Source organism: Neolamprologus brichardi, chromosome 1 (genome assembly GCF_056152115.1).
Source record: "Neolamprologus brichardi isolate AB-2024 chromosome 1, ASM5615211v1, whole genome shotgun sequence".
Taxonomy (NCBI): Eukaryota; Metazoa; Chordata; class Actinopteri; order Cichliformes; family Cichlidae; genus Neolamprologus; species Neolamprologus brichardi.
The window spans coordinates 43,774,627-43,798,111 of record NC_142104.1 but is presented as its reverse complement, the minus strand read 5'-3'; the positions used below and the strand labels follow the sequence as shown (position 1 = coordinate 43,798,111).

The 23,485-nt window shown below is 41.7% G+C and overlaps 1 protein-coding gene across 3 annotated transcripts in view; it reads left to right on the top strand.

Moving 5' to 3' along the window:
- Nucleotides 1–23,485, top strand: part of cemip (cell migration inducing hyaluronidase 1) — a 189,160-nt gene that overhangs the window by 88,871 nt on the left and 76,804 nt on the right. For all 3 annotated transcript variants that reach the window (XM_087842950.1, XM_087842956.1, XM_087842959.1), the window contains exons 7-10: nt 7,167–7,237; nt 7,373–7,468; nt 13,791–13,912; nt 21,518–21,665. In XM_087842950.1, coding sequence (XP_087699076.1) covers nt 7,167–7,237; nt 7,373–7,468; nt 13,791–13,912; nt 21,518–21,665 — 437 coding nt within the window. The remainder of the gene's footprint in view (nt 1–7,166; nt 7,238–7,372; nt 7,469–13,790; nt 13,913–21,517; nt 21,666–23,485) is intronic.

Genomic DNA, 23,485 nt, shown 5'->3' with positions numbered 1-23,485 from the left:
TGGACGCGTTGGAGCTTGTGGGTGGATTTTTGAGTAAGACCAAAAAGAAGTGAGTTACAGTAATCAATCCAGGAAGTAACAAGGCTGTGGACAAGAAGGGCAGCAGCATGTGGGGAGAGAAATGTGCATACGTGTGCTTATTAAAGGACACACATTTACATTATGGAAGCTGTGGAAGCTAAGAGCACTGTGTGAACTTAAGTTATGCTGCACCTTACTGTGTTAGTGTGTATTATTCATGGGCAGTGTTGGGGAGTAACGGAGTACATGTACCGCCGTTACGTATTTAAAATACAAAATATGAGTAACTGTATTCAGTTACAGTTACTGTTTAAAAAGGTGGTATTTAGAATACAGTTACTTTGTTGAAATAAATGGATTACAGGGCGGTACTTCCCTGTTTCATATTGTGGCGGGTCAGGACTGTTTGGGTTTTGTTTGACAGCTACGTGGCAGCGTTACGGTTGCCATGGTTACAGGGTGACGCTCTCTCTCTGCGTGTTTCCTGGGTGAGAGAGGCCTTGTTGTTGTTGTTGTGCTAAGCTAACAGGCAGAATGCTACAGGTATAGCTCTAAAGAATGTAGCATCATGGGCAGTGTAGTCCGTGCTGCAGGGAGAATGGACTGCCATACACGTTATGTGTCTGTGAGCGAGGGAGGGAGAAAAAGGAAAAGTACGAGCTGTCATCGAGCAAAAACGGGAGCTGGAAGCATGTAAATATAATAATAACCACTGCAGCCAAGAAGAGAGCCTGACGAGCCCAGCTGTAAGTAAGCTATTAAGACTCGACTGTACACCGTGTTCGTGTTTTCCTCTGAAACAATAAGTTCTGTTGGAGCAGCCTTTCAACGCCTCTCTCTGTCTCTGCTAGCAAAGTTGACCCAGACAACAAAGTAAAGCTAGTTTTCAGCTACGAGCCGACACAGAACCCACCGTATTAGCCAGAGGTCCCTTTACTACGGTTCGGAGCCGCGGACCTTCAGTAACAGTAATAAATCACAGCAATAGTACATTCATGTAGTTGTAAACAGCATGATAATATATTAAGTAATCCAAAGTATTCAGAATACGTTACTCTCATTGAGTAATGTAACGGAATACGTTACAGAATACATTTTGGGGCATGTAATCTGTAATCTGTAATGGAATACATTTTAAAAGTAACCTTCCCAACACTGTGTATGGGAAAGGGAAATGGAAACTGAATCATGAATCACGACCAAACGACTGTTGAGGGCTCCGATTTTCTAACATTAGTGTTCATATTTGTAAACTGAGACCTTTTTCAAACAACACTGCTGTGCTCTTCTGTTTTGGAGAAAAAGAAAAGAAAGGTGACTTTTCATGGTAAAATACAGGCCTGTGCGATTGTGCTTTGCACCGTGTTTGTTAGTTGTAATGTCAGCTGCCTTGTTGTGGGCTGAGAGGAGATGTTGGTTAATGTTGGCAGTGCAGGCCCTGTGGTTAGCCCCTGAGCTGTGCAGCGTTATGAAAATGAATGCTGCAGATGAGAGCCCGGAAACACTGAGAGGGCTTTATAAATGACTTGAGGATAGAGACACAAGTTAACATTCCTTTGCCAATTTGCACTTTCCTCCACAGTTGTGGATGCTGTGGAGGACGGGCTAAATGGATTGGAGCAGTGTTGAGGCGACAGAGGAATTCCTGCCTAACGACTCTTGTCGCCGGCTCTCCTTACACTGTTGCCAAACAGGCAGACACGGGTGTCATCAGGAGAGAGGGGCTGTGTAATTTGTGGTGCACCCAGAGACATTTTAATAAGCTGGAATTTATGAGACTCTGCAATACATTTTCAGTTATGTAATTTGCATATCTTTACTGCAGCTGTCACAGCAGTACTTGTGGCAGCATGCAGAAATACAGCAACACAATGCTCCATAAAAATCAAGTAAATCAGCATGCACAGATGGGCTTTAAGGTGTAAATACCAACCCAATTGTTTTCTTAAAAATGTCCACTTTTAATTTGTCCAAAGTCATTTGATATTTTTAAAATAGACTCATTTTATATGTATAAAAACTGCACCAAACAAATGGTACAGCCATACGAACAAATGTCTGTGAAGGTTCTCAGTCAAAGCTCCTTAGACTAACAAAGGAACAATAATTACCCAAGCATGCCCCAGCAAAAGCATTTTAAAAATCAGTTTATTAAATTGGAATTCAAAAATGAATTTCCAAATGCAGATTTTATTCTACAATTCATTAATTAAGCACAGAATCTTTTATTTCGATGTGCGTGGCTCTTGTGGTCCTCCATACCCAAATGCCCTGCAGAGTTTGTAAGTCTGCTGACTTCCACAGAACGAAACAGGAATTTTCTATTGTAGTTTCATTGAGACAGAATATCAGCAAGAAATCCAGAAAAATATAAAAGTTATGAATTGATTTGCATGTCAGTGGGTAAAATAAATATTTGATCCCCTACAACCCAGCCAAACCTTAGATTGGCTGCCTATCACAGATTACAGTTAATCAATTACAGATACTCCTGATCTCAACGAGCTGTCAAAGGATCTCAGGGGTGAGACTGTAGATCTGCACAAAGCTGGAGTGTGCTAAAAGACCAGCAGCAAAAAGCTTGGTGAGAAGTGCAACAAGCAACTGCTAGTTTGATTATTTGGAAACTGAAGAAATACAAAAATAAACATCAATCGGCCTCAGCGTGTATGGGGTGGGGTAGGAAATCATTGTGTTTTTGTTTGTTGGGATTGCCCACAGCAGTTCATCACCATATGATAACTGTTTTTATTATAAATCATTCTGTTCAAGTCAAGTAGAAGCATCCTGGGGGAAAAGGTACATGATTTCAAATGGTTAAATAAATAAACAGTGTTTACCCAGAATGAGTGACAATGCTATCCTTGCTGCATTCGAGTCCAAACATCTCACTCTCCATGCTAAGACACCCCAGTTTTTGTGGGCTATTCTTGGTCTGCAGCGGTCAGTATCTATCAAAATTGGTCCTTAACCCTTTAAAGCCGGTCGGAGCAGGCACGCTCTGTTTTGTGTAACTATTTTTAAATAGTTTCCTTCCACATATAACTTTGCAAAAACTCCATAAAAAGCGCTTGCAGCAACAAAAACATAATATTCCAGAAACACACTTTGCCGATCCGATCAGCTGTTCATAACACTTCCTACGTTGGAATAGACGTCAGCATGAACTTTTGCATGTCCGCCATGACCTGCCCGAAACAGGAAGTGACGTCATTTTCGTGGAAATGTAGTTTTTTTTTACCATCAGGGCCTCATGAGCCTATACTGGTGTTTTTAAAAGTTCTGTTTGACTTTATGACTTTCTGTGTCGTTTCTGGGATGCTTAGGACTCATATTGCACTGCTGGAAATAGTTTATTTTGATGCATATGCTGCTTTTTTGCAAATTTGCATTATAGTATTTATTTTCGTTTTTCCTGCAGTATATAAAAATTGGTGTATTTCAAAAATAAAACTATGAAGACACTCAAAATAAATTTCCTGTTGTGGGAAACTAGTTTGTGCAACTTTTTTGTATTTACAGTTTTGAGGGATAAGCCTCTTAAATTTCTCTAACTAGAAATATATATTAAAAAAAAAAAAAAAACGATTTTCAATTTTTTTTATAGTTTCTTGCACTTTTTTGCAATTTATGTAATTACTATGCACTTAATGCAGACATATTATTAAAATCTGGGCTGTAATGGTTGTATTGATGTATATCAACTTGAAATGCTCCCAAAAATGGCTCCACAGCATGTAAACATATAATATAAGCTCTGGCGGACTTTGTTCTATGGTAGGTCTTAAAGGGTTAATGGAGCAGTGGTGAACCAGCAACAGGGTCATAGATGGAGTGAGGCCAAGAGTGAGTCAGTGTGGTCATATCCAACAGATGGGCTATTGCAGCTCAAACTGCTGAAAAAGTTCATGCTGGTTCTTGGTGAAAGGTGTCAGAATGCACCGTTTGTTTGATGTGGCATTACATAGCTGCAGACGAGACAGAGTGCCCATGCTCACCTCTGTCCACCACTGAAAACACCAACAATTTGCAAGCGAGCATCAGAACTGGACCGGGTGCATGAGTATCACTTACCTAGGGAACACCCAGCGTCAGGATGCACTACAGGAAGAAGGCAAACCAGCGAAGGCAGAGTGATGCTTTGGACAATCTCCTACTGGGAAACTTTGGGTCCTGCCCCACCTCCCAACTTACAAGACCTCAAGAGTCTCTATAAACCATCTAAAAAAGTGTCACCTTCTTATTCATCAATGATTGAAGAAAATAAAGACAACCCTAGATTTCTCTTCAGCATTGTAGCCCCACAAACTGTCGTACCCAACCATTCTTTTAACGCTCACTAGTAATGACTTCGTGATTTTCTTCCCAAATACAATTTTAACTGTTAGAGAAAAAATTGCTTATAACTATCTAACAGATGGAACATTACGTACAGCTGTTTTCAATATTATTGATACGCATTTAGTCTTTTTCTCCAATCGATCTTTCTGAGTTAACTTCAATAATTACTTCCTCCAAACCATCAACGTGTCTTTTAGACCCCATTCCTACAAAACTGCTCAAAGAAGTCCTGCCATTGATTAATTCTTCGATCTTAAATATGATCAACCTATCTCTAATAATCAGCTATGTACCACAGGCCTTCAAGGTGGCTGCAGTTAAACCTTTACTCAAAAAGCATCTCTAGACCCAGCAGTCTTAGCTAATTATAGGCCAATCTCCAACCTTCCTTTCATATCAAAAATCCTTGAAAGAGTAGTTGTCAAACAGCTAACAGATCATCTGCAGAGGAATGGTTTATTTGAAGAGTTTCAGTCAGGTTTCAGAGCTCATCACAGCACAGAAACAGCTTTAGTGAAGGTTACAAATGATCTTCTTATGGCCTCTGACAGTGGACTCATCTCTGTGCTTGTCCTGCTAGACCTCAGTGCAGCGTTCGATACCGTTGACCATAATATCCTGTTAGAGCGATTAGAACATGCTGTAGGTATTACAGGTATTGCACTGCAGTGGTTTGTATCATATCTATCTAATAGACTCCAATTTGTGCATGTAAATGGAGAGTCCTCTTCACACACTGAGGTTAATTATGGAGTTCCACAGGGTTCAGTGCTAGGACCAATTCTGTTTACATTATACATGCTTCCCCTAGGCAGCATCATTAGAAGACATAGCATACATTTTCACTGCTATGCAGATGACACCCAGCTCTATCTGTCCATAAAGCCAGATAACACACACCAATTAGTTAAACTGCAGGAATGTCTTAAAGACATAAAGACTTGGATGGCCACTAACTTTCTGCTTCTTAACTCAGATAAAACTGAGGTCATTGTACTCGGCGCTGAAAAGCTTAGAAATATGGTATCTAACCAGATTCTTACTCTGGATAGAAAAACCTTGGCCTGCAATAACACCATGAGGGATCTTGGAGTCATTTTTGACCAGGACATGTCCTTCAATGTGCATATTGAACAAATTCTAAAATCTCTAAAATCCTGTCTCAACATCATATCTTGTGGATTTATTCCAGGCTGGACGACTGTAATTCATTATTATCAGGAAGTCCTAAAAACTCCCTGAAAAGCCTTCAGCTAATCCAAAATGCTGCAGCAAGAGTCCTGACAGGGACTAGAAAGAGAGAGCAGATTTCTCCTGTTTTGGCTTCCTGTTAAATCCAGAATTCAAAATCCTGCTCCTCACATACAAGGTCTTAAATAATCAGGCCCCATCTTATCTTAATGACCTTGTAGTACCATATCACCCTATTAGAGCACTTCACTCTCGCTCTGCAGGCCTACTTGTTGTTCCTAGAGTATTTAAAAGTAGAATGGGAGGCAGAGCCTTCAGTTTTCAGGCCCCTCTTCTGTTAAACCAGCTCTTACCCTTTTTTCACTCACCGACTGTTTATACACCACTCCACATTTAATTATGAGTTATAATTATTTTCTAGCTCTCTTCTACAGCCTGTCTTTTGTCTTGTTTCCATCCCCTCACCCCAACCAATCACAGCAGATGGCCCCGCCCCTCCCTGAGCCTGGTTCTGCTGGAAGTTTCTTCCTGTTAAAAGGGAGTTTTTCTTTCTCACTGTCACCAAAGCGCTTGCTCATAGGGGGTCATCTGACTGTTGGGGTTTTCTCTATATGTATTATTGTGGGGTCTTTACCTCACAGTATAAAACTCCTTAAGGCGACTGTTGTTGTGATTTGGTGGTATATAAATATAATTGTATTTAATTCTTCTCAGAAAGAGGTCACTGTGTTTAAAGGAAGCAGACTGGACCATGATTGGTTCTTTATTAATGCCCTGTAGTTACGAGAGAGAGATCGACATGTAGTTTCAGAAGTCATTCCCTTGCTGTCACTACTGAGAGAACCTCAACTGTGAATGCAAGCGCAGTTGCATTCACAGTTGAGTTGAGCTGTCAGCACAATGACAGCATTATTTTATTGGTCTTGTTGAATCTTGAAACAAGATTTGAAAACTTTGGGTTCTGCAACATGGCACACGCTGAACCTGTGAAAAGAAAAATCATTATCCCTTCAGTGTCAGCTCTTTAACCAAGCTCAAGTCTGCCTCCAGCTGAGCCTCAGCAGTGACTCCTGTGACTACCTCACGCCCTCCTGCAGGTGAGGCTGCATCACCTCCTGCAGCAGGTGGGCAGTTCTTGCAACCCAGCTACACAACTGACAGTAATGCCTTTACTGACATGCACCGATACTCAGAAGAGAAGCCAATTCCACAGGAGAAAGACACTTCTTTAGTCCAAAGAAACATCGTACACAATAACACAGAGCTGCCGTTTGTTTGTCCCTGACAGGATGTGGTATTATGAAGGATGTATTCTGGGAACCTCTCACTCTCAGTCACTTTTTATTTTTGACACTTAGAAATATGTCAGTCCTTTTCCCATGTGAAGGTGTGTGTGTGTGTGTGTGTGATCACTTTTCACTTGTTATTCTGCTCTTGATGTCCTTTTCTTGTTTTGCTTCTGGCTCAGCTTCATTTCTTATTCATTTCATCTCTCGCTTCTGTTCTGTCTTCTGTACATTTTTCCTTTCTCTGCCCTCGTTCTGCTTTCATCTGTCTGATTTGCTACCATTTCCTGGCTTCTTTCTTCATATGCTTTTTTTTGTTATCTACAGGCATCCCTGGACCTTTATAGTGACAAAAGGTGATGTGTCTTCTGTTGTGGAGGACACTGCTGTCTATCAAGGTAGGAATCTGTTTTTAAAAAACCTAACCCTGCCGCTAGCATGATTTTAATGGGATATGACAGGATCAAAGCATTTTTCATCCAGAAAGCCCAGCAAGTTTTATTTTACAGCACTAACAGCAATTGTTGTAACAGGGACTAAGGCGTCTTCAGAGGCCCGGAGCGCTCGAGTTTTCCAGTCAAGTTTTGGGGAGCATTTCACCGTCACCGCCAGCAGCCAGTGGGTCCAAGGTAACTGCTGACACACCAGTGTTTCTTTCTGAAAGGAATGGGAGAACAGATACACAGACAAAAGCATGCAGCGCCTCAGTGTCTCTCAGGATGTTAACTTAGTTTTTATCAGAAACACACTGCCATCCAAAGTAAATGCAGCATTTGGATTTAACCACAATGGTACCCAAAGAATAGGGGCAGCCAAAGCAACAGGTTTTACTGGTGCACTAATATGAACAGAACCTTTTCCCTTAAAGAGCAGAGCATTCCTGTTTCCAGTGCTCTTTACCTTGCTAGTTATACCATATACATATATATCTCCCAAAACTTGCACTGGTGACCACAAGCTTTTGTTACAGTCACCCACAAGGGTAGCCCGAACAGTTCCCATTATTACCAACGAAGCATTAAACTCCCTAAAGTTGTCCCTTTTAACAGTTTTTTGGAATAATGAAGTGGTGTGGGGGGCATGAGTTCACATCCCAGATGAGACACTGACAAAAAATGTTCAGTGGTTAAACCTTCAAAAGTAGAAAAATAAACTCCAAACCTGAATAAACCTTGAATGCTTGAGAAAAAAGAGAGAATGTTAGCTGCCGGGTAGTTAGACACATATTCAATGGCAACAAGTTTGTTATAGCCAGAAATACAAAGTGAACTTAAAGTTTCAAAGTAGTAATAAAATACATGAAGAGGAAAAGTGTAAGCAACTAAACAATCTAAGAACCAAACAGAATAATGATAAACCAGAATTCATCTAAGACCATGTCAATTTTTACCTTTTTGGTTCATCCACTACTGACACAAACATGAATCAATGTTATTGTGAAAGACCAACACAAAGTGGTGAACACGTGAGAAGTGGAACGAAAATCAGACATGATTCCAAACATTTTTTACAAATAAATAACTGCAAAGTGGGGTGTGTGTAATTATTCAGCCCCCTGAGTCAATACTTTGTAGAACCAGCTTTTGCTGCAGTTGCAGCTGCCAGTCTTTTAGGGTCTGTCTCTACCAGCTTTGCACATCTACAGACTGAAATCTTTGCCCATTCTTCTTTGAAACAGCTCCAGCTCAGTCAGATTAGATGGACAGCGTTTGTGAACAGCAGTTTTCAGATCTTGCCACAGATTCTCGATTGGATTCAGATCTGGACTTTGACTGGGCCGTTCTAACACATGGATATGTTTTGTTTTAAACCATCCCATTGTTGCCCTGGCTTTATGTTCAGGGTCGTTGTCCTGCTGGAAGCTGAACCTCCGCCCCAGTCTCAAGTCTTCTGCAGACTGACTAAGATGGTCCTGTATTTGGCTCCATCCATCTTCCCATCAACTCTGACCAGCTTCCTGTCCCTGCTGAAGAGAAGCCCCCCCAGAGCATGATGCTGCCACCACCATGTTTGACAGTGGGGATGGTGTGTTCAGAGTGATGTGCAGTGTTCGTTTTCCACACATAGCGTTTTGCATTTTGGTCTCATGTGACCAGAGCAGCTTCTTCCACATGTTTGCTGCGTCCCCCACATGTTTGCTGCGTCCCCCACATGTTTGCTGCGTCCCCCACATGTTTGCTGCGTCCCCCACATGTTTGCTGTGTCCCCCACATGTTTGCTGTGTCCCCCACATGGCTTGTGGCAAACTGCAAACAGGACTTCTTATGGTTTTCTGTTAACAATGGCTTTCTTCTTGCCGCTCTTCCATAAAGGCCAACTTTGTGCAGTGCACGACTAATAGTTGTCCTGTGGACAGATTCCCCCACCTGAGCTGTAGATCTCTGCAGCTCGTCCAGAGTCACCATGGGCCTCTTGGCTGCATTTCTGATCAGCGCTCTCCTTGTTCTGCCTGTGAGTTTAGGTGGACGGCCTTGTCTTGGTAGGTTTACAGTTGTACTCCTTCCACGTGACATTTGTTAGCAGTTAAGAGAAGAGAAACATCACTTTAATACACTCCTGTGATCACAACACCGTCCTCCTGGTAACTCTAGTTATCAGCTGTTACATGCTGTGGGGCTGTTGCTGTGCAGTTATCTTGGCTGTAGCCACATGGCTACTCTAGAATGAAAGAAAGTCTCTATGCTCCATGTTTTTAAAACATAGAAACATTTTCCATCAAACTGTTATATTGTTACAGGCTGCCGGGGTGCAACATAGCTAACACAATCTTCATGCTTTTGTTTCAGGCAGACTGGCTCATGTTATCGACGCTGGGTAATAATAATAATAATGGATTGGATTTATAAAGCGCTTTTCAAGGCACCCAAAGCGCTTTACAATACCACTATTCATTCACTCTCACATTCACACACTGGTGGAGGCAGCTACAGTTGTAGCTACAGCTGCCCTGGGGCAGACTGACAGAGGCGAGGCTGCCATATCGCGCCATCGGCCCCTCTGGCCATCACCAGTAGGCGGCAGGTGAAGTGTCTCGCCCCGTGACCGTGGCTCAGGTCACGGGGCTGAGCCACGGGGACTATTGTTGCACTGCAGACACACAGAGGTAGTTGTGGCAGCTTCTGACCAGTAAATGTCCTGCACAAGTGTTGCAATGAAACATTGTGCTATAATAAAAAACGACTTCATATCTGAAGGACTTCTGTGTTTAAGATTCACGCTACAGTTTAGTGCAACATGTAACAATATTATTACAAGGAAATATTAAATTCCAAGTAGAACCTGGTATGCTTTGTAGGTATCTGTGCAGTGTGGTGAGATACAATAAACACACCCAGACAAATGCTGGGCATCCCCAGGATACTCTGAGCATTGCTTGATTGCTGTCCATCTTCCAGGCCAGGCTGTGTTTGCTACTATCAGCTTACAGTCTGGTTGCTTCGCTAATTAGCTGCTCATCTCACCAACAGCCAGTAACATTTTCTGCTGTCAGAAGTATTTTGTAGGGACAAATATACAAATAAACAGCCCATCTCCCCCCCCCCCCCCCCCCCCCCGCTTGGAGTATAGACTCAGTATCTCGACTCCAACCTCTGTCGCTGCAACATTGGTGTTACAGAGGAATATAGTCAGTAAACTGTGTTCAATCAATCAAAGTGCAGCAACGTATTGCTGATAGACTATATTTGCTGTGTCAATAAGCTATGTTAATGCCTCGTCAGTGCTACATCTTTTCAGTGGGAAAACAATGTTTGTGCTACATAATGTCTCTCCGGTCAGATCGTGCAGACAGAGAAAAGGCGTTGGTGAAACAGAGGTGTGTGAGGTCTTGCTCAGGAAAAAGCTACATTAAATCTGCGTGGGTAGAAATAATCGCTTCCCAATATGCAAACACGACTCTATTACGCAACACCTACCACCACCCACACAGAGGATATACATCGGCAATATCAGGGCTCTAGACTAACTTTTTGACATGGGCGCACCGGTACGCCTAACTTTAAAAATTTAGGCGTACCGGCACAAAAGTTAGGCGCACACTTTTCAACCGTATCGCTTATCACTGCAGTTTTACATGTGCACTTTCTTTGGGGGGGGGGAGTCCATACAGATAATATTCATTTCTAAATTATTAACTAACAAACTTGTGCTTAAAGTGCTTTGTCAATATTGTAGAAAATGTTAAACTTAATCGTCATCTCGGCTCCTCTGACGACCTGTTTGCTGCTGTCTGCTGCTGAAAGGCAGTGGGGAGAGGGGACACTTGGGCAGTGCATTTATTGCAGCATATAATGTGTTTCCTGGATACACTGTGCTTTTTCAGCATTCAAAGATTGATGGCACTGTGTCAGAGCTGGCTATGAATTTCAGACAGATCAGGCCGTAACTTAACAAAAAATTATCAATAGTTCTTTTCATCTTTTCTTATCACCCACAGCTACATCCACTTCTCTCAGGCCTAGGCTGCTCACTAGGGCTGGGTATCATCACTGATTTCTATAATTCATTCGATTCCGGTTCTCAAAGTCCTGATTTGATTCAATTTAGCCTCAGACAGTCAGAAATATTATAATTCTGATCATTTATCAGCACTGATACACATGAGACTTCATCAGCATTGTGAACATCACAGCAGATGCCTTTGTGTGAAAGTAACTGAGAATAAAACAGAAAAACATGAAGGAGATTTTCCTGCTCTGGCTTTTTATAGCAGATAACCTTAAAATATTCTGCAATATTCTGCAATTTTGCATAATTTTAAGAAGCTTAAATTTCTTCAGTATTGAACAGCAGAAATTAGGCTTTCTTGTCCGAGGTCATTTAAGTGAAAAAAGAAAAAAGACAGCGCTGTAAACAACGGTAGACTGGTGGGTAATAAGCGAATGAATAATGCAGAAAACAGAGATTTGAGACAGGAAACTGTTCTTGAAGTACACAGAGAGAGAGAGCTGTGCAGGAAGTGTGATTTTTATCGTGGTGGAAGCAAAACCGCAAAAGTCAGAGGGAATTCATGATGACATTGATCAAATGTGAAGCATAGTTTGCCGCTTCTTTTGCTGCTGACTCGGCGAATTTTGGTTGGAGAGACAAAACCTGCAGCTCAGAATCAGCGCAAAAAAGCCGTAAACACAGAGCGGACCGGACGAATCAGAATCGCTGAGCTCCGACGGCGTGTCCGTGTTCGGCGGGTGAGAAAGCCGAGAAAGACAAAGCTGATTCTGATGCGTCGGGTCCGCTCTGTGTTTACGTCTTTGTGTGGAATCCGTTAATGAATTGATATCGCTTTATTCAAGCTACTCACCTCTCTCTTCCACCTGCACTTTCAACTGCACCACGGCCGATCAGAGAGGTCCCGCCCCTTACTATCTCTGATTGGTTTAGTCCATGATAGGGGCATAATGTGTGTCTGTTGTTGACCACACGGAGAGTTGCAGAGAATTTTTTTTTTTGTTACCCGAACAGTTGGTCGCACAGGCGCGACCAAATATTTATTTTTAGTCGCAGCACTGAAAAATTTGGTCGCATTTGCGACCAAATTGGTCGCACTCTAGAGCCCTGAATATATTGGTGTGCTAAATAGGTAGAGTTAGTAGGTAGTTGAGTAGTAGTCAGCAGAGCTTCAGGGTCCTCCATAGTCCTTCATTTAGGTGTCAACAGCTCTTTCAGCCGTTTATTAAAGTCTGGCAGAGGAGTTTCTTATAAAAAATAAGGGCCAGAGCTCTGCTTCCTCACAAAGATGCACCTCAGAAAGAAGACTTACACCAGACCAGGTTCCCGTCAATTCACACAAGACCGTCAGGGTGTCTGATCTGGAATCAAAGGTCTTTCCTCTGACACAAACTTGCCCAAAGCACTTAATAATTTCAAGAGTGTTCAGTTTGGAAATCTCGTTCTTTATGATCACTTTGTTTAATTTGTCCAAGATTTTACGCCTGATGCCCTTCCTGACGCAACCCTCCTCATTTATCTGAGCTTTTAGACCGGCGCTGAAGTACACTGACTTGTGGTTCTCATGGGTGGGTTCAAAAGAGACATGCAGATGGACAGATGGCAGCAATTTTTTCAAAAAGGATCGAAATGGCTTTGTTGAAAACATACTTTAAGAAGAGGGAGGAACATAGGATGACCTATAAGAGTGGATAACGGTGCATACAGGTGGACAGAAGGTGCAATCTCAAAGAGACAGGCAACAATGTAGCTAGTCAGCATCAGATAGTAGTCTGTAGGATAACTCTGGACATGAAGAAGAGAAAGTAAGTGAAGGCTGAGGCGAAGATTAAATGGTGAAAGGTTGTAATAGAGTTCAACGAGGAGTTAGGAAGGACACTAGTCAGCACGCTGCACTGCAGCACCTGCACAATATGGTCATTCTTCAGCTGTTGCCAGAGAAATCCTGGGATCCCCACACCGCTTTGTGTTGACTTAAAACAGAAAATATTTTTAACATTCACACACTAATGAATGCACTGGAGAGCAACATGCGGTTAGTGTTGTGCCCGAGGATATTTGGTATGCAGAACAGAGCAGCCAGGGATCAAACCACCAACCTCCTGGTTAGTAGGTGACCTGTTCTAACACCCGAGCTCCACCCGAGCTCCACCATGCACCAACACTTTTCTTTTAGCTTTTCTTTTCTTAATCATATGATCTGATATCAATCTGAGTTGAGTTCTTTTTTCTCCCCGTCTTTCCTCATATTGTGTATTTCCATTGTTCTACCTCTCCGACCCGTCTTCCCTATGTGATGTTTGTGTAATGTATGTACGTTTGGATGGGTAAGATGGCGCTGGTTGCCAGCAGCCTTAACCCAAAGTATTATCAATCAATCAGTATGTCGTTATGACATTTGGGCACCGGGTATTCTGTCTGAGCTGTAATTGATTGGTGATGTCATCACCACATCATCTTCCCACCAATATAGAAGTGTGTGTTTGTGTTTCTTTGTGTCTTCAGAGGCAGAATGGTCAAACTGGTTTGACAGGGATGATGAAAGGGGATCTGGAGACTGGGAGAAATTGTCTGATCTGCATAAGGCCTATCCAGACCGCCTATGTAGCAGCCCGCTGGACATTCAGGTAAAGATATTCTTAGAGAACAACACAACCTAACGTACAATAAGTGACACTTTCATTAGGAATAAGACAATGCAAATAAACATCAATATGCTCTAAATGAAATCTAAATGAAATGAGTTTATCTTTCACAGAAAATACTAAGAAATAAATTCAGTGTGTATTTCACGAACCAACGTTGGTTCCTAAAAGTTTAATTTAAAATATTACTACTGTCCCTAATTAAAAGTTCTCACTATTAACGTGTTAATGATTCCATCCTTGCATCTATGCTTGGTAGTGTGTGTTAATGTTAACTTGCTGAACTTTACTGCAGTGCATCCAAAAAGTATTCACTCGTTCCACATTTTGTCATGTTACAACTTCCAAAGTGGATTCAATTAATATTTATTCTACATATAATATGTGACATAATAAAAAATTGAAATACAACGCGTGCATAAGTATTGCGTCCAGCTTCCACTGGTGATCTGTTGCAGCCATCTGATCATCTGTCAGACGTCTGCAAACTGATTGGAGTCCACCTGTGGTCCGTTCAGTGGGTTGGCTGTGATTTAGAAAGGCACTCACAAAAGCTGAACTTTTTGGAAGCTTTGATTCCTTCTAGTCACCGAACAAACTGCTCTGACAACCATTCAAACCTGCTCCACACCACACTTCAACCGTGCTGCCGTAAAGAATCCTTCTGGAAATCATCCCTACCGTTGATATAAAGCTGTGTAATAACTCTTTATTCTGTGACAGGTGAACACACCTGTCAGGCAGAAGATCCCAAACATATGTTTGTATTAAACCCTCACGCAGCTGTTTTTCTTACATTTATTGTGTAGATGTTATTTATTAATGCAAACTTCACTTCAGCAAGAAATGTAACCCCAGCTGTGCACCAATCACACCAATCATATTATGTGGTTAGTGTTGTAAATCACTGGTCTGCCTTCACATGCATACTTGAGTAACATCCTATTCTTAATCCATAGAGTTAACCATTATATCTGCACATTAATCTTTAATAGCTTCAACCCCTCTGCGAGGCTTTCCACAAAGTCTGTGAGTGTTGGAGAATTTTTGATCATTCTCGAGGTCAGACTGATGTTGGCCTGGCTCACAGTCACAGCTCTAATTCATCCCAAAGGTCTTGATTCATGCTCATCCAGGTAAACAAATCCTCAAATCAGATTCTGTTCATCTGGATGTGGTGTTGTTTTCATGGCCACACGAAGAGATTCAACTTTCTGGGCCATCCAAATCTGTTCTCTCAGGTCGAGGTCAGAGCTTTGTGCAGGCCAGTCACGTTCACCAAACTCACTCATCCATGTCTTATGGAGCTTGCTTTGTGCACTGGTGTCATGTTGGAACAGGAAGAGGCCATCCCTAAAGCTGTTCCCACAAATTTGGGAGCATAAAAATTGTCCAAAATGTCTTGTTACACTAAATCGTTTAGAGTTTCGTTCATTGGATCTACGTTTGGATGTCTGTAGGGACTCTGCAGAACGTTGGTGACCTCTGTGCACCTCAGTGTGTGATTTTATGGGTCCAACCACTTTGTTTCTGAGTTGCTGTTCTTCCTTTAATTTAATTAAATGTGCTTAGGTTTTTTAATATTAATGTATATGCAGAGATGGCCAGTAACGCGTTACTTGTAGCGCGTTACTGTAATCCGATTACTTTTTTCAAGTAACGAGTAAAGTAAGGGATTACTATTGCAAAAACGGTAATTAGATTACCGTTACTTTCCCGTAGGAACGCTGCGTTACTGCGTTACTAAAACCGTGATTTTTTGCGAGAATGTCTCATGACAGTGACGTAAGCGAGCGCGACGTTCGTGACAACAGCTGTGTGCAGATCAACAATGGATCATATATCGAGTGCAGAGAGAGTATGAGCGTGCAGCGTTTAAAGCGTGGAAGTACTGACCTTACTTTGAGTTTGATTCCATAAAAAGTGACAAAAACATTAGTGTCCGTTGTGCGTGGGAAGAAAACTTCTTTTTACAGCGAAAAAACCCCTAAACTTCCAAACAAGCACCGAGTAGCTACGACGTAATGGGAAACTCACAGAGAAACTCGCGGATTCTTCCACTGACCGCTGCACACCTGCACCAGGGTAAACCTCCGCCTACCCCACTCCTGCTTTACAGGTGAAAATAGAGCAAAAGGACCGCTTGTCTTTGACTTTATTTATTTTCTGCTGTGTTTTACTTGCATCTATTTGAAAGACTGAGTGTAAACACACAAAATATTTTATTTTATGTGCTGGAATGTGCAGAAAATAGGTTTAAATGTTAAACTAATTTCTTCCAGTCAGAGAATGTTGCATATAATTAAATGTTTGCTTGATGCATAAAGTTAAAAGATTAAAACTAATAAAACAAGTTTTAAAAAGAGACTTTTCCATTTGATTACATTTTGTATGATGATTATGCAGAAAAAGTAGAATTGGGCTGAAAGATCTATCGCTTTATCACCTATTCAGGCTGTAAATCGTGTTTTTAAAAAGTAACTAAGTAATTAATTACTTTTGAAAACAAGTAATCAGTAAAGTAACGGGATTACTTTTTGGGGGGAGTAATCAGTAATTAGTTACTGATTACTTTTTTCAAGTAACTTGACCAACACTGTGTATATGTTTGCCCATTGTGATCATGAGTATTGTTAAAAAACAACATTAATGTGCAAAGACTTCACTGATTTGATTTAATGAATATCTTCCACATTACCAAGTTACACTTAGATCATAGTTCTACAAGAAAGAAAATTAACTTGAGAAGTGAAAAGAAAAACAGGAATAAGAGTCACAGGAGTGACAGTTTCATAATTGTTGAGGAACGAGAGGAATCAGTGCTGTTAATCATACACTGTGAGTGGTGTCATGGTAAATCACCATAAAACAAAGAGGAGGCTGAGCTATCACAAAGCAGCTTTTATTTAGTTGTCTGGTAACAGTTTGTGATTTGTTTAGCCTTTTAGTTTGAATTAGGGATGGTCTTTAATTGCATTGCTCGTGGCTCTAAAATCGGAGCAGAGAGCTGGCCACAGGAAACACAATGAAACAAAGACATGTGCTGTCCTATTCTGCACTTTCTGAATAAAACGTGTAGAAATCTCTGTGCGACCTTCATACATTTTATACAGTCAGGTTGCTGTTGATATAATTCACCAATAATACTCGATCATCACTGACTGAAAAGGCATTTTATGCATCTCTTTGTAACCATCTTCCTCTTTCACGTTTACAAGGTCACAAGCTTAGATCTGTCACTGAGCAGTCGATGTTCTTCAATAGGAGTAATTCTGCTTATAAACAGGTTCATTGTCAGCTTGTACTAAGCTTTAGATGATTTACAGTAACCCTGACATTATCTTGCACCATATCTTGATCTTCTTCTTTTAGGGGACACCACAGCATCTGCCTCTGTCTTATCCAATCGCTGGCATCCTCCTCTGTCATGCCAACCCTCTTCATCTCCTCCTTCACTACATCGATTAAACTTCTCGGAAGTGCTCCTCTTTTCTTGCTGCCTGACAGCTCCATCATAAATGTCCTTTGCCCATTATATCCACTATCCCACTGCACAAGTCCAAACCATCACAGTCTTGTCTCCAAACCGCTCAATTTGAGCTTTTAATCCTGTCCATCCTGGTCTGCCACCACCAGCTCAGCCTCCAGTCTTTTTGTCCGTGCTACTGTCTCCAAACCAGACATCATAGCAAGGACACCATCTTTCACTCTTGCTGCTATCCTTCTGTCACAAATCGACCCACTCCACCCTGCCTGCAGTCTCTTCTTCATCTCTCTTGTGCACAGTCCATTGCTTTGGATGGCATGTATTTAAACTCATCTACCTTCACCACCTCTTACCCCTTGCTTTTCCACTGTTACACATCACTCTCATTCACACGCACGTATCTGTCTTTCATTCCTCTTCTCCCTACAGCATATCTCAACCTCTCCACTTGCTCTCTAGTCTCATCACACATCACAGTATCATCTGCAAACATCGCAACCTACGGAGACTCCAGCCTGACCTCATCTGTCAGCCTCTCCATCAGTATTGCAAACAGGAAGTGGATCACAGCTGATTCCTGATATGATCCCACGCCTGAAAAGTGTCTCACTGTCCTGCACCACCCTCACATACTTTTGTGCCACTTCTGACTCCTTTATGCAGTACAAAAGTTTCTCTCAATACCATGTGCTTTCTCTCGATCCACAAGACACCGTGCAACTGCTTTAACTCCTTCTGACCTTCTCTACACTTCTGCATCAGCACTCTCAAAGTAAACGTCTAGCAGTAGCAGTGGCCTGAAGCCATACTGCTGCTTGCTGATCTTTACATGTGACTTTTCCATGTTATGAAGCAGCACGTGGACATTCCTTGTTTGGTTCCGGCTCGCTGCTTGTGCAGTCGGCCTAGCCTGACCTGTCTCCCCAATGTGATGTTTGTGTATTGTATGTACGGTCTAGGTATCTTAATTTCCTCTCGGGGATAAATAAAGTCTCTCTGACTCTGCCTACATCATTAGCCCTCTAAGCCTGGGCGTTTTCTTTGTAAGGTTTCCCACTGAAAAACAAGTCTTTATTGTCCTTTGGACTCTATGGATAAAACACAAGGGAAATTTAAAATAAAATCTTTCTCTAATAATAGATCAAAGTAAGACAGAAAAACAACTCTGTTACACTTAAAACACTGCAAAAGGAAATCAACCTCCTCACAATGTGCCACAAACTGTAACCTTTGAAATATAATGGCAAGTTTCAGGGAAGAGTTCAGGGAAAAACAACATTTATTTACACAACCACCAGGTGCAGATATATACAGTGAGGGGAACCTGGGTCCTAGGTCCGAAAGGGAGGTCCGGGATTGGAGTCACAAACACGCTGGCTCTTCTTCTTTACAGCAGTAGAAATAACAGGTTAGTCACAGGTCCGGGGAAAACTGTGCACAGGAGAAAATAAGGTTACACATAGGGATGCACCGATACCGATACTGGTATCGGGTATCGGGGCCGATACTGTAAAATGTGTGTGTACTCATACTCGTAAAAGTTAACCGATACCATGAACCGATACTAACTTATTTCATTAATCAGAGGTTGGCTTGTCATTTCTGTTGTAGTTTTTTAGATTGGCCACTAGGGGGACATCCCACGCTAAACAGGCACAGGGTTAGGCGAGTGAGACTGGCAGCTCCAGATAAAAAAGAGAAACTGGAGGCTGCTGTAGCTAGGCTAAACAAAATGTCAGCAGTGTGGAACAGCCAACTTTAACTCAGGTTTTGGAAAAGCGATGAAAAATGTCAAGAGAAAATCCACGGGCAGTTAAAATAACAGAGGCTCGACTCATTTTATCGCTCTGGATGACCAGCCAATGCCGGTCGTGGAAAACATAGGATTGCTCCGTCTAGAGTTGCAATATGAAATTCCCAGCCGCCCACACATCAGGGAGATAATGGTGCCAAAACTTTCTGAAGAGGTAAAGACAAGCAGTGTGTGCGCGATGTCAGTCCTCGGTTTAACAGCGCAGTGGACTGATGATCCACGGGCAGATGAGGAGTTCGTCAATGCTGAATACTTTCGTTATTTTGTTTGTTTGTTTACAATATGGACACTCTGCAATAATTTAAACGTTTATTTTATTCTCAAACCTAATTTGTATTTATTTTATTCCAAACAGAAGTGTTTATTTATTATTCTGAAAGCTCGAGACAGTGCCAATAGTTCAGTGATATTTTGATAAATTACAATGTGGCGACTCTGCAATAATTTAACAGAAGTGCTTATTTTTCACTTGAAATTGTTTTGTAATCATTTTTATTTCGATTTTATTTTTTATCGGCAGAGAATAAAATAAAACCCGTCTTCCAATTCATTGTATTTGTGTGTGTGTGTGTGTGTGTGGTAGAAGTATCGGTTTTTGTACTCGGTATCGGCAAGTACTCAGATCCAAGTATCGGTATCGTATCGGTTTGAAAAAATTGGTATCGTTGCATCCCTAGTTACACAGAGATCGCAGCAATTCTACAAAGCTTAAGGATTCGAGGCAGAGGTTCACTAACGTGACTAGCATAATCATCCAGCAGTGAGGCTGTCTGCATCCCGGCCTTAAGAGTCCAACCCGTAATCAGAGCCTGATGCAGGTGTGTGCCAAGGGCGGGAGCCTGCTGAGCTCCGCCCTGGCAGGGAGGAGAGAGGAGAATGTACACAAAACACATGTGGAGCAGGCCGGGCAGACACGGGGACATGACAAATAATAGATGAAGCCTGATTTTGTGACTAAAATAAAACCATGCTAGTAAATTGCCCCCTGGAGGATAAAAACCTTTGCACTTCTAGCAACGCTAAAGTCAGGTTGTGTCTCAGTGAAGAGTCACTACACTGGGGTCAGCTGAGGCTGCTCCTGTGAGCAGTTGGATGAACAGATCAGTCAAACATGGCTGTAACATGAGTGTACCGCTGGGACGTGTCACAGCCACCTCCAGCTGTTAGCTTTCCATGTGGTGCCAGGCCTGCAGTTCTGGCATGCTGACTCCAACACCCATACCACCAGCTCCCTTATGTCTCTTTTGTTCCTTTGCTGAACTGAACACGTTCATAAAAAAAAATTAGTTTTAGGTTTTCTGGCTTTCTTTCTTATGAGGGGCTTTAAATGATGAAGATTTAAGAGCTCGCGTGCCTCTGAACAGGTTCACTGGGAAAAATGACAACGTCTGTTTCTCATTCTAAAAATTCAGACAGCAGGATCTCTAGTTTTAGCAGCCAAGTGGTGTTCTTCCAGTATGTTATGTAATTTGGGTCAAATTTGTTTTGGATTATCTGACACATCCTGAAGGTATGTGAAGAGGCTCAGTGCCAGATGCTAAATGTCTATACTTTCCTCTCGCTTTGGCTTTCACTTTAGTGGTCACAGCACGGTTTGCTGAGTTTAAGAGGTCGCAGTTTTATTATTGCCCCTGTTGGAAAGTTTCATCAGAAGCAGGGATTTACAGCAACTGAAACGGTCAAGAGAAGGTTACCACATAAATTTATAGATTATCATCAAATAACTGAAACCGCATGTGAAAGGAGAGTTTTGTGCTACGCTGGCCTTTCCGCTGTGTTGCTCCATGCTGCTGCACCACTTTCCCCAGCGTTGCTGTTCGGCCCCAGCACCTTATCAGTAGACGAAAATAATTAAGTGAGGTGCATGCTATTCTTTCTGTGACAGCTGTTTGAAAATGGATGAGGTTAGAGCTCCAAAAAATGTGTGTAGGACTCTGCCCAAGTAAGTCTTTGTGTCTAGACAGATTGGGAACACTGAGGACTAACCCTGTACGCTGGAGGCCTTTATGAAATTCCTGCTGTTTGCCAATAACATAAGCCAGCCAGTAGACAAATTTCAGATGTAGTTTATGAAAACAAACAATTTTAGAAACCACCCAATAAAAGAAAATGTCCTATTGCCAAGTCACCAGACATTTCTCTGTCTTTTTCTCTCGAGCTGTGAGCAAGCATATTGCCCAAGGGTCCTCTTGAGGACAGTTGACAGCTGGAATAAAACCAACAGTGTGTTGCAAAATGTAAAAATAGCACTTTTTCTCCACGTGTCTCTCATGTTTCCACTGTCCAGGCTGAAACACATGACGGCATTCCATCCAACCAGACGGGAGATGTGATCCACAAGAAAGACAAGGACTATGGCTTTGTCTGTCTCAACAAAGACCAGACTCACGGCCTGTGTCACAACTACAGGGTCCGCTTCCTCTGTGGAAAACTAGGTAAAATCATTTGACTGTGTATATTGTGTTTATACCTTTAAGCATAGCACGAGTATCATAGCTGGACTGGCCATCGGGCATACCGGGCATTTGCCCGGTGGGCCGCTGGCGATTTTTTGTTTTTATGGGCCGATCAATTTTTTTTTTTTTTTTTTGGAAGGGTATAAATAATGAAAGGTGTTGGATTGGCCAATTGGTCATGATCAACTCTTGGCTGGACCAATTACAGGCGAGGAGGTCGGATGCACCCTCCCCCTTGTTTAGCAATCTTATAGGCCATCCATCGGCTCTTTGTTACTTCGGAAACATGGCTTAAACAATTTCCACGACGTAATCCGATAACAACCGATCTCTTTACCCGTCGGCTTCCCGTGGCTGTCATGCAACAGGTGTTGTGCCAAAAACTGATTTCCAATGTTTGCGTGTATATTTTATGTGTAATATCTATGTTGGTAAATAGACTTCGGTGAACAGCGTTTACAAAGGGGCTATATATGGAATTTAAAAATTATCTGTTTTTTCAAGTATCTTTACAACTCTGTGTTATTGTACTTACATTATAACCAATCCGGTCCTTTATCCCCACTTTAAATATTTTTACAGAACTATTGTAATATTTGAGCCATTTCTGCTGTCCAACTACTTCTTACAAAAGACATTTTTAATGTTAATTAGACTTTTTTTTAACGGCATAAATAAAGGTTATATAAAAGTCACTGCCAAAGACTGATTGCGGCTTCTACCTTGTTACACTAATGTTGTTTGTAGCTCAATATGACTTTATGTCATCCATGAGGGATGCATTTGACATATGTTTCACATATTATAGCCCAACAAGTTACTTATAGCAATTTAAATACGAGCAATCAGTTTTTGGCAAATACCGGAAATCAGTTTTTGGCAGACAATCACTTTTTGGCACAACACCGGCTATTGCAGTTAATAATACAACAGTTTCTTGCCATTTTTTGTGTTTCTTTTTATCGCTGTGTAACTGAGTTCAATTGAAAGCCTTCATGCGCTAGTACCGCTTGCCACAAGTTCCCAGAATCCTTTGCGGTTTTACCCCTGAATGACGTCACATTTTTGGTGGGCCGGTCTCTAGTCAAAATGCCCGGGCCGATTTTTTGTCCCAGTCCAGCCCTGACGAGTATATATTTTCCACTCGTAGACTTTTTCTCACAGTGCACCATACCCCTGCATTTTGTCCTGTTTCCCTACGAGGCTTTGATAAACTGATGGTCCAGACACAGCTCGCAGGTCCTGCATCAGGTCTTTTCTTATTTCTTAAGAACACGAATTCCAGGTATTGATCATCTGTAGGTAGTTTTAAGCCTGCTTTGTCTTTTGTTTTTCATTTTCCTTCATTTTAAGGATGCACTGCAGACCAGGCTGAGATGCCACTTTTGGGAGTAATAGCTCTTTGGAATCACGTTGTTGGTATAGAAATACTTTATTCCTGTCAGACTACATCGCCTTTGCATCTTTTGTAGATTCAACAAAATACATTTGAGCAAACTATATATTTTTGTGACAGACTTCTAGCTACAAAGATACAGTTCAAAATTGTTTATGTCATGTTCAAGAAACCAGTTTCAGGTGATTTAAGTTTTGTGACAGGACGCATCATCATTCTGGAAGCAGCAATCAGAAGATGGGTGTACTGTTGTTGTAAGGGTAGGGTGAGAAACAATACCCAGGTAGGCTTTGGCACTGATGATGGTCACTTGGTACTAAGGGGTCCAAAGTATGCCAAGAAAATATCCCCTATACCATTACACCACCATCAGCTCTATAAATTTGCAATAAGCCTGCTTTCA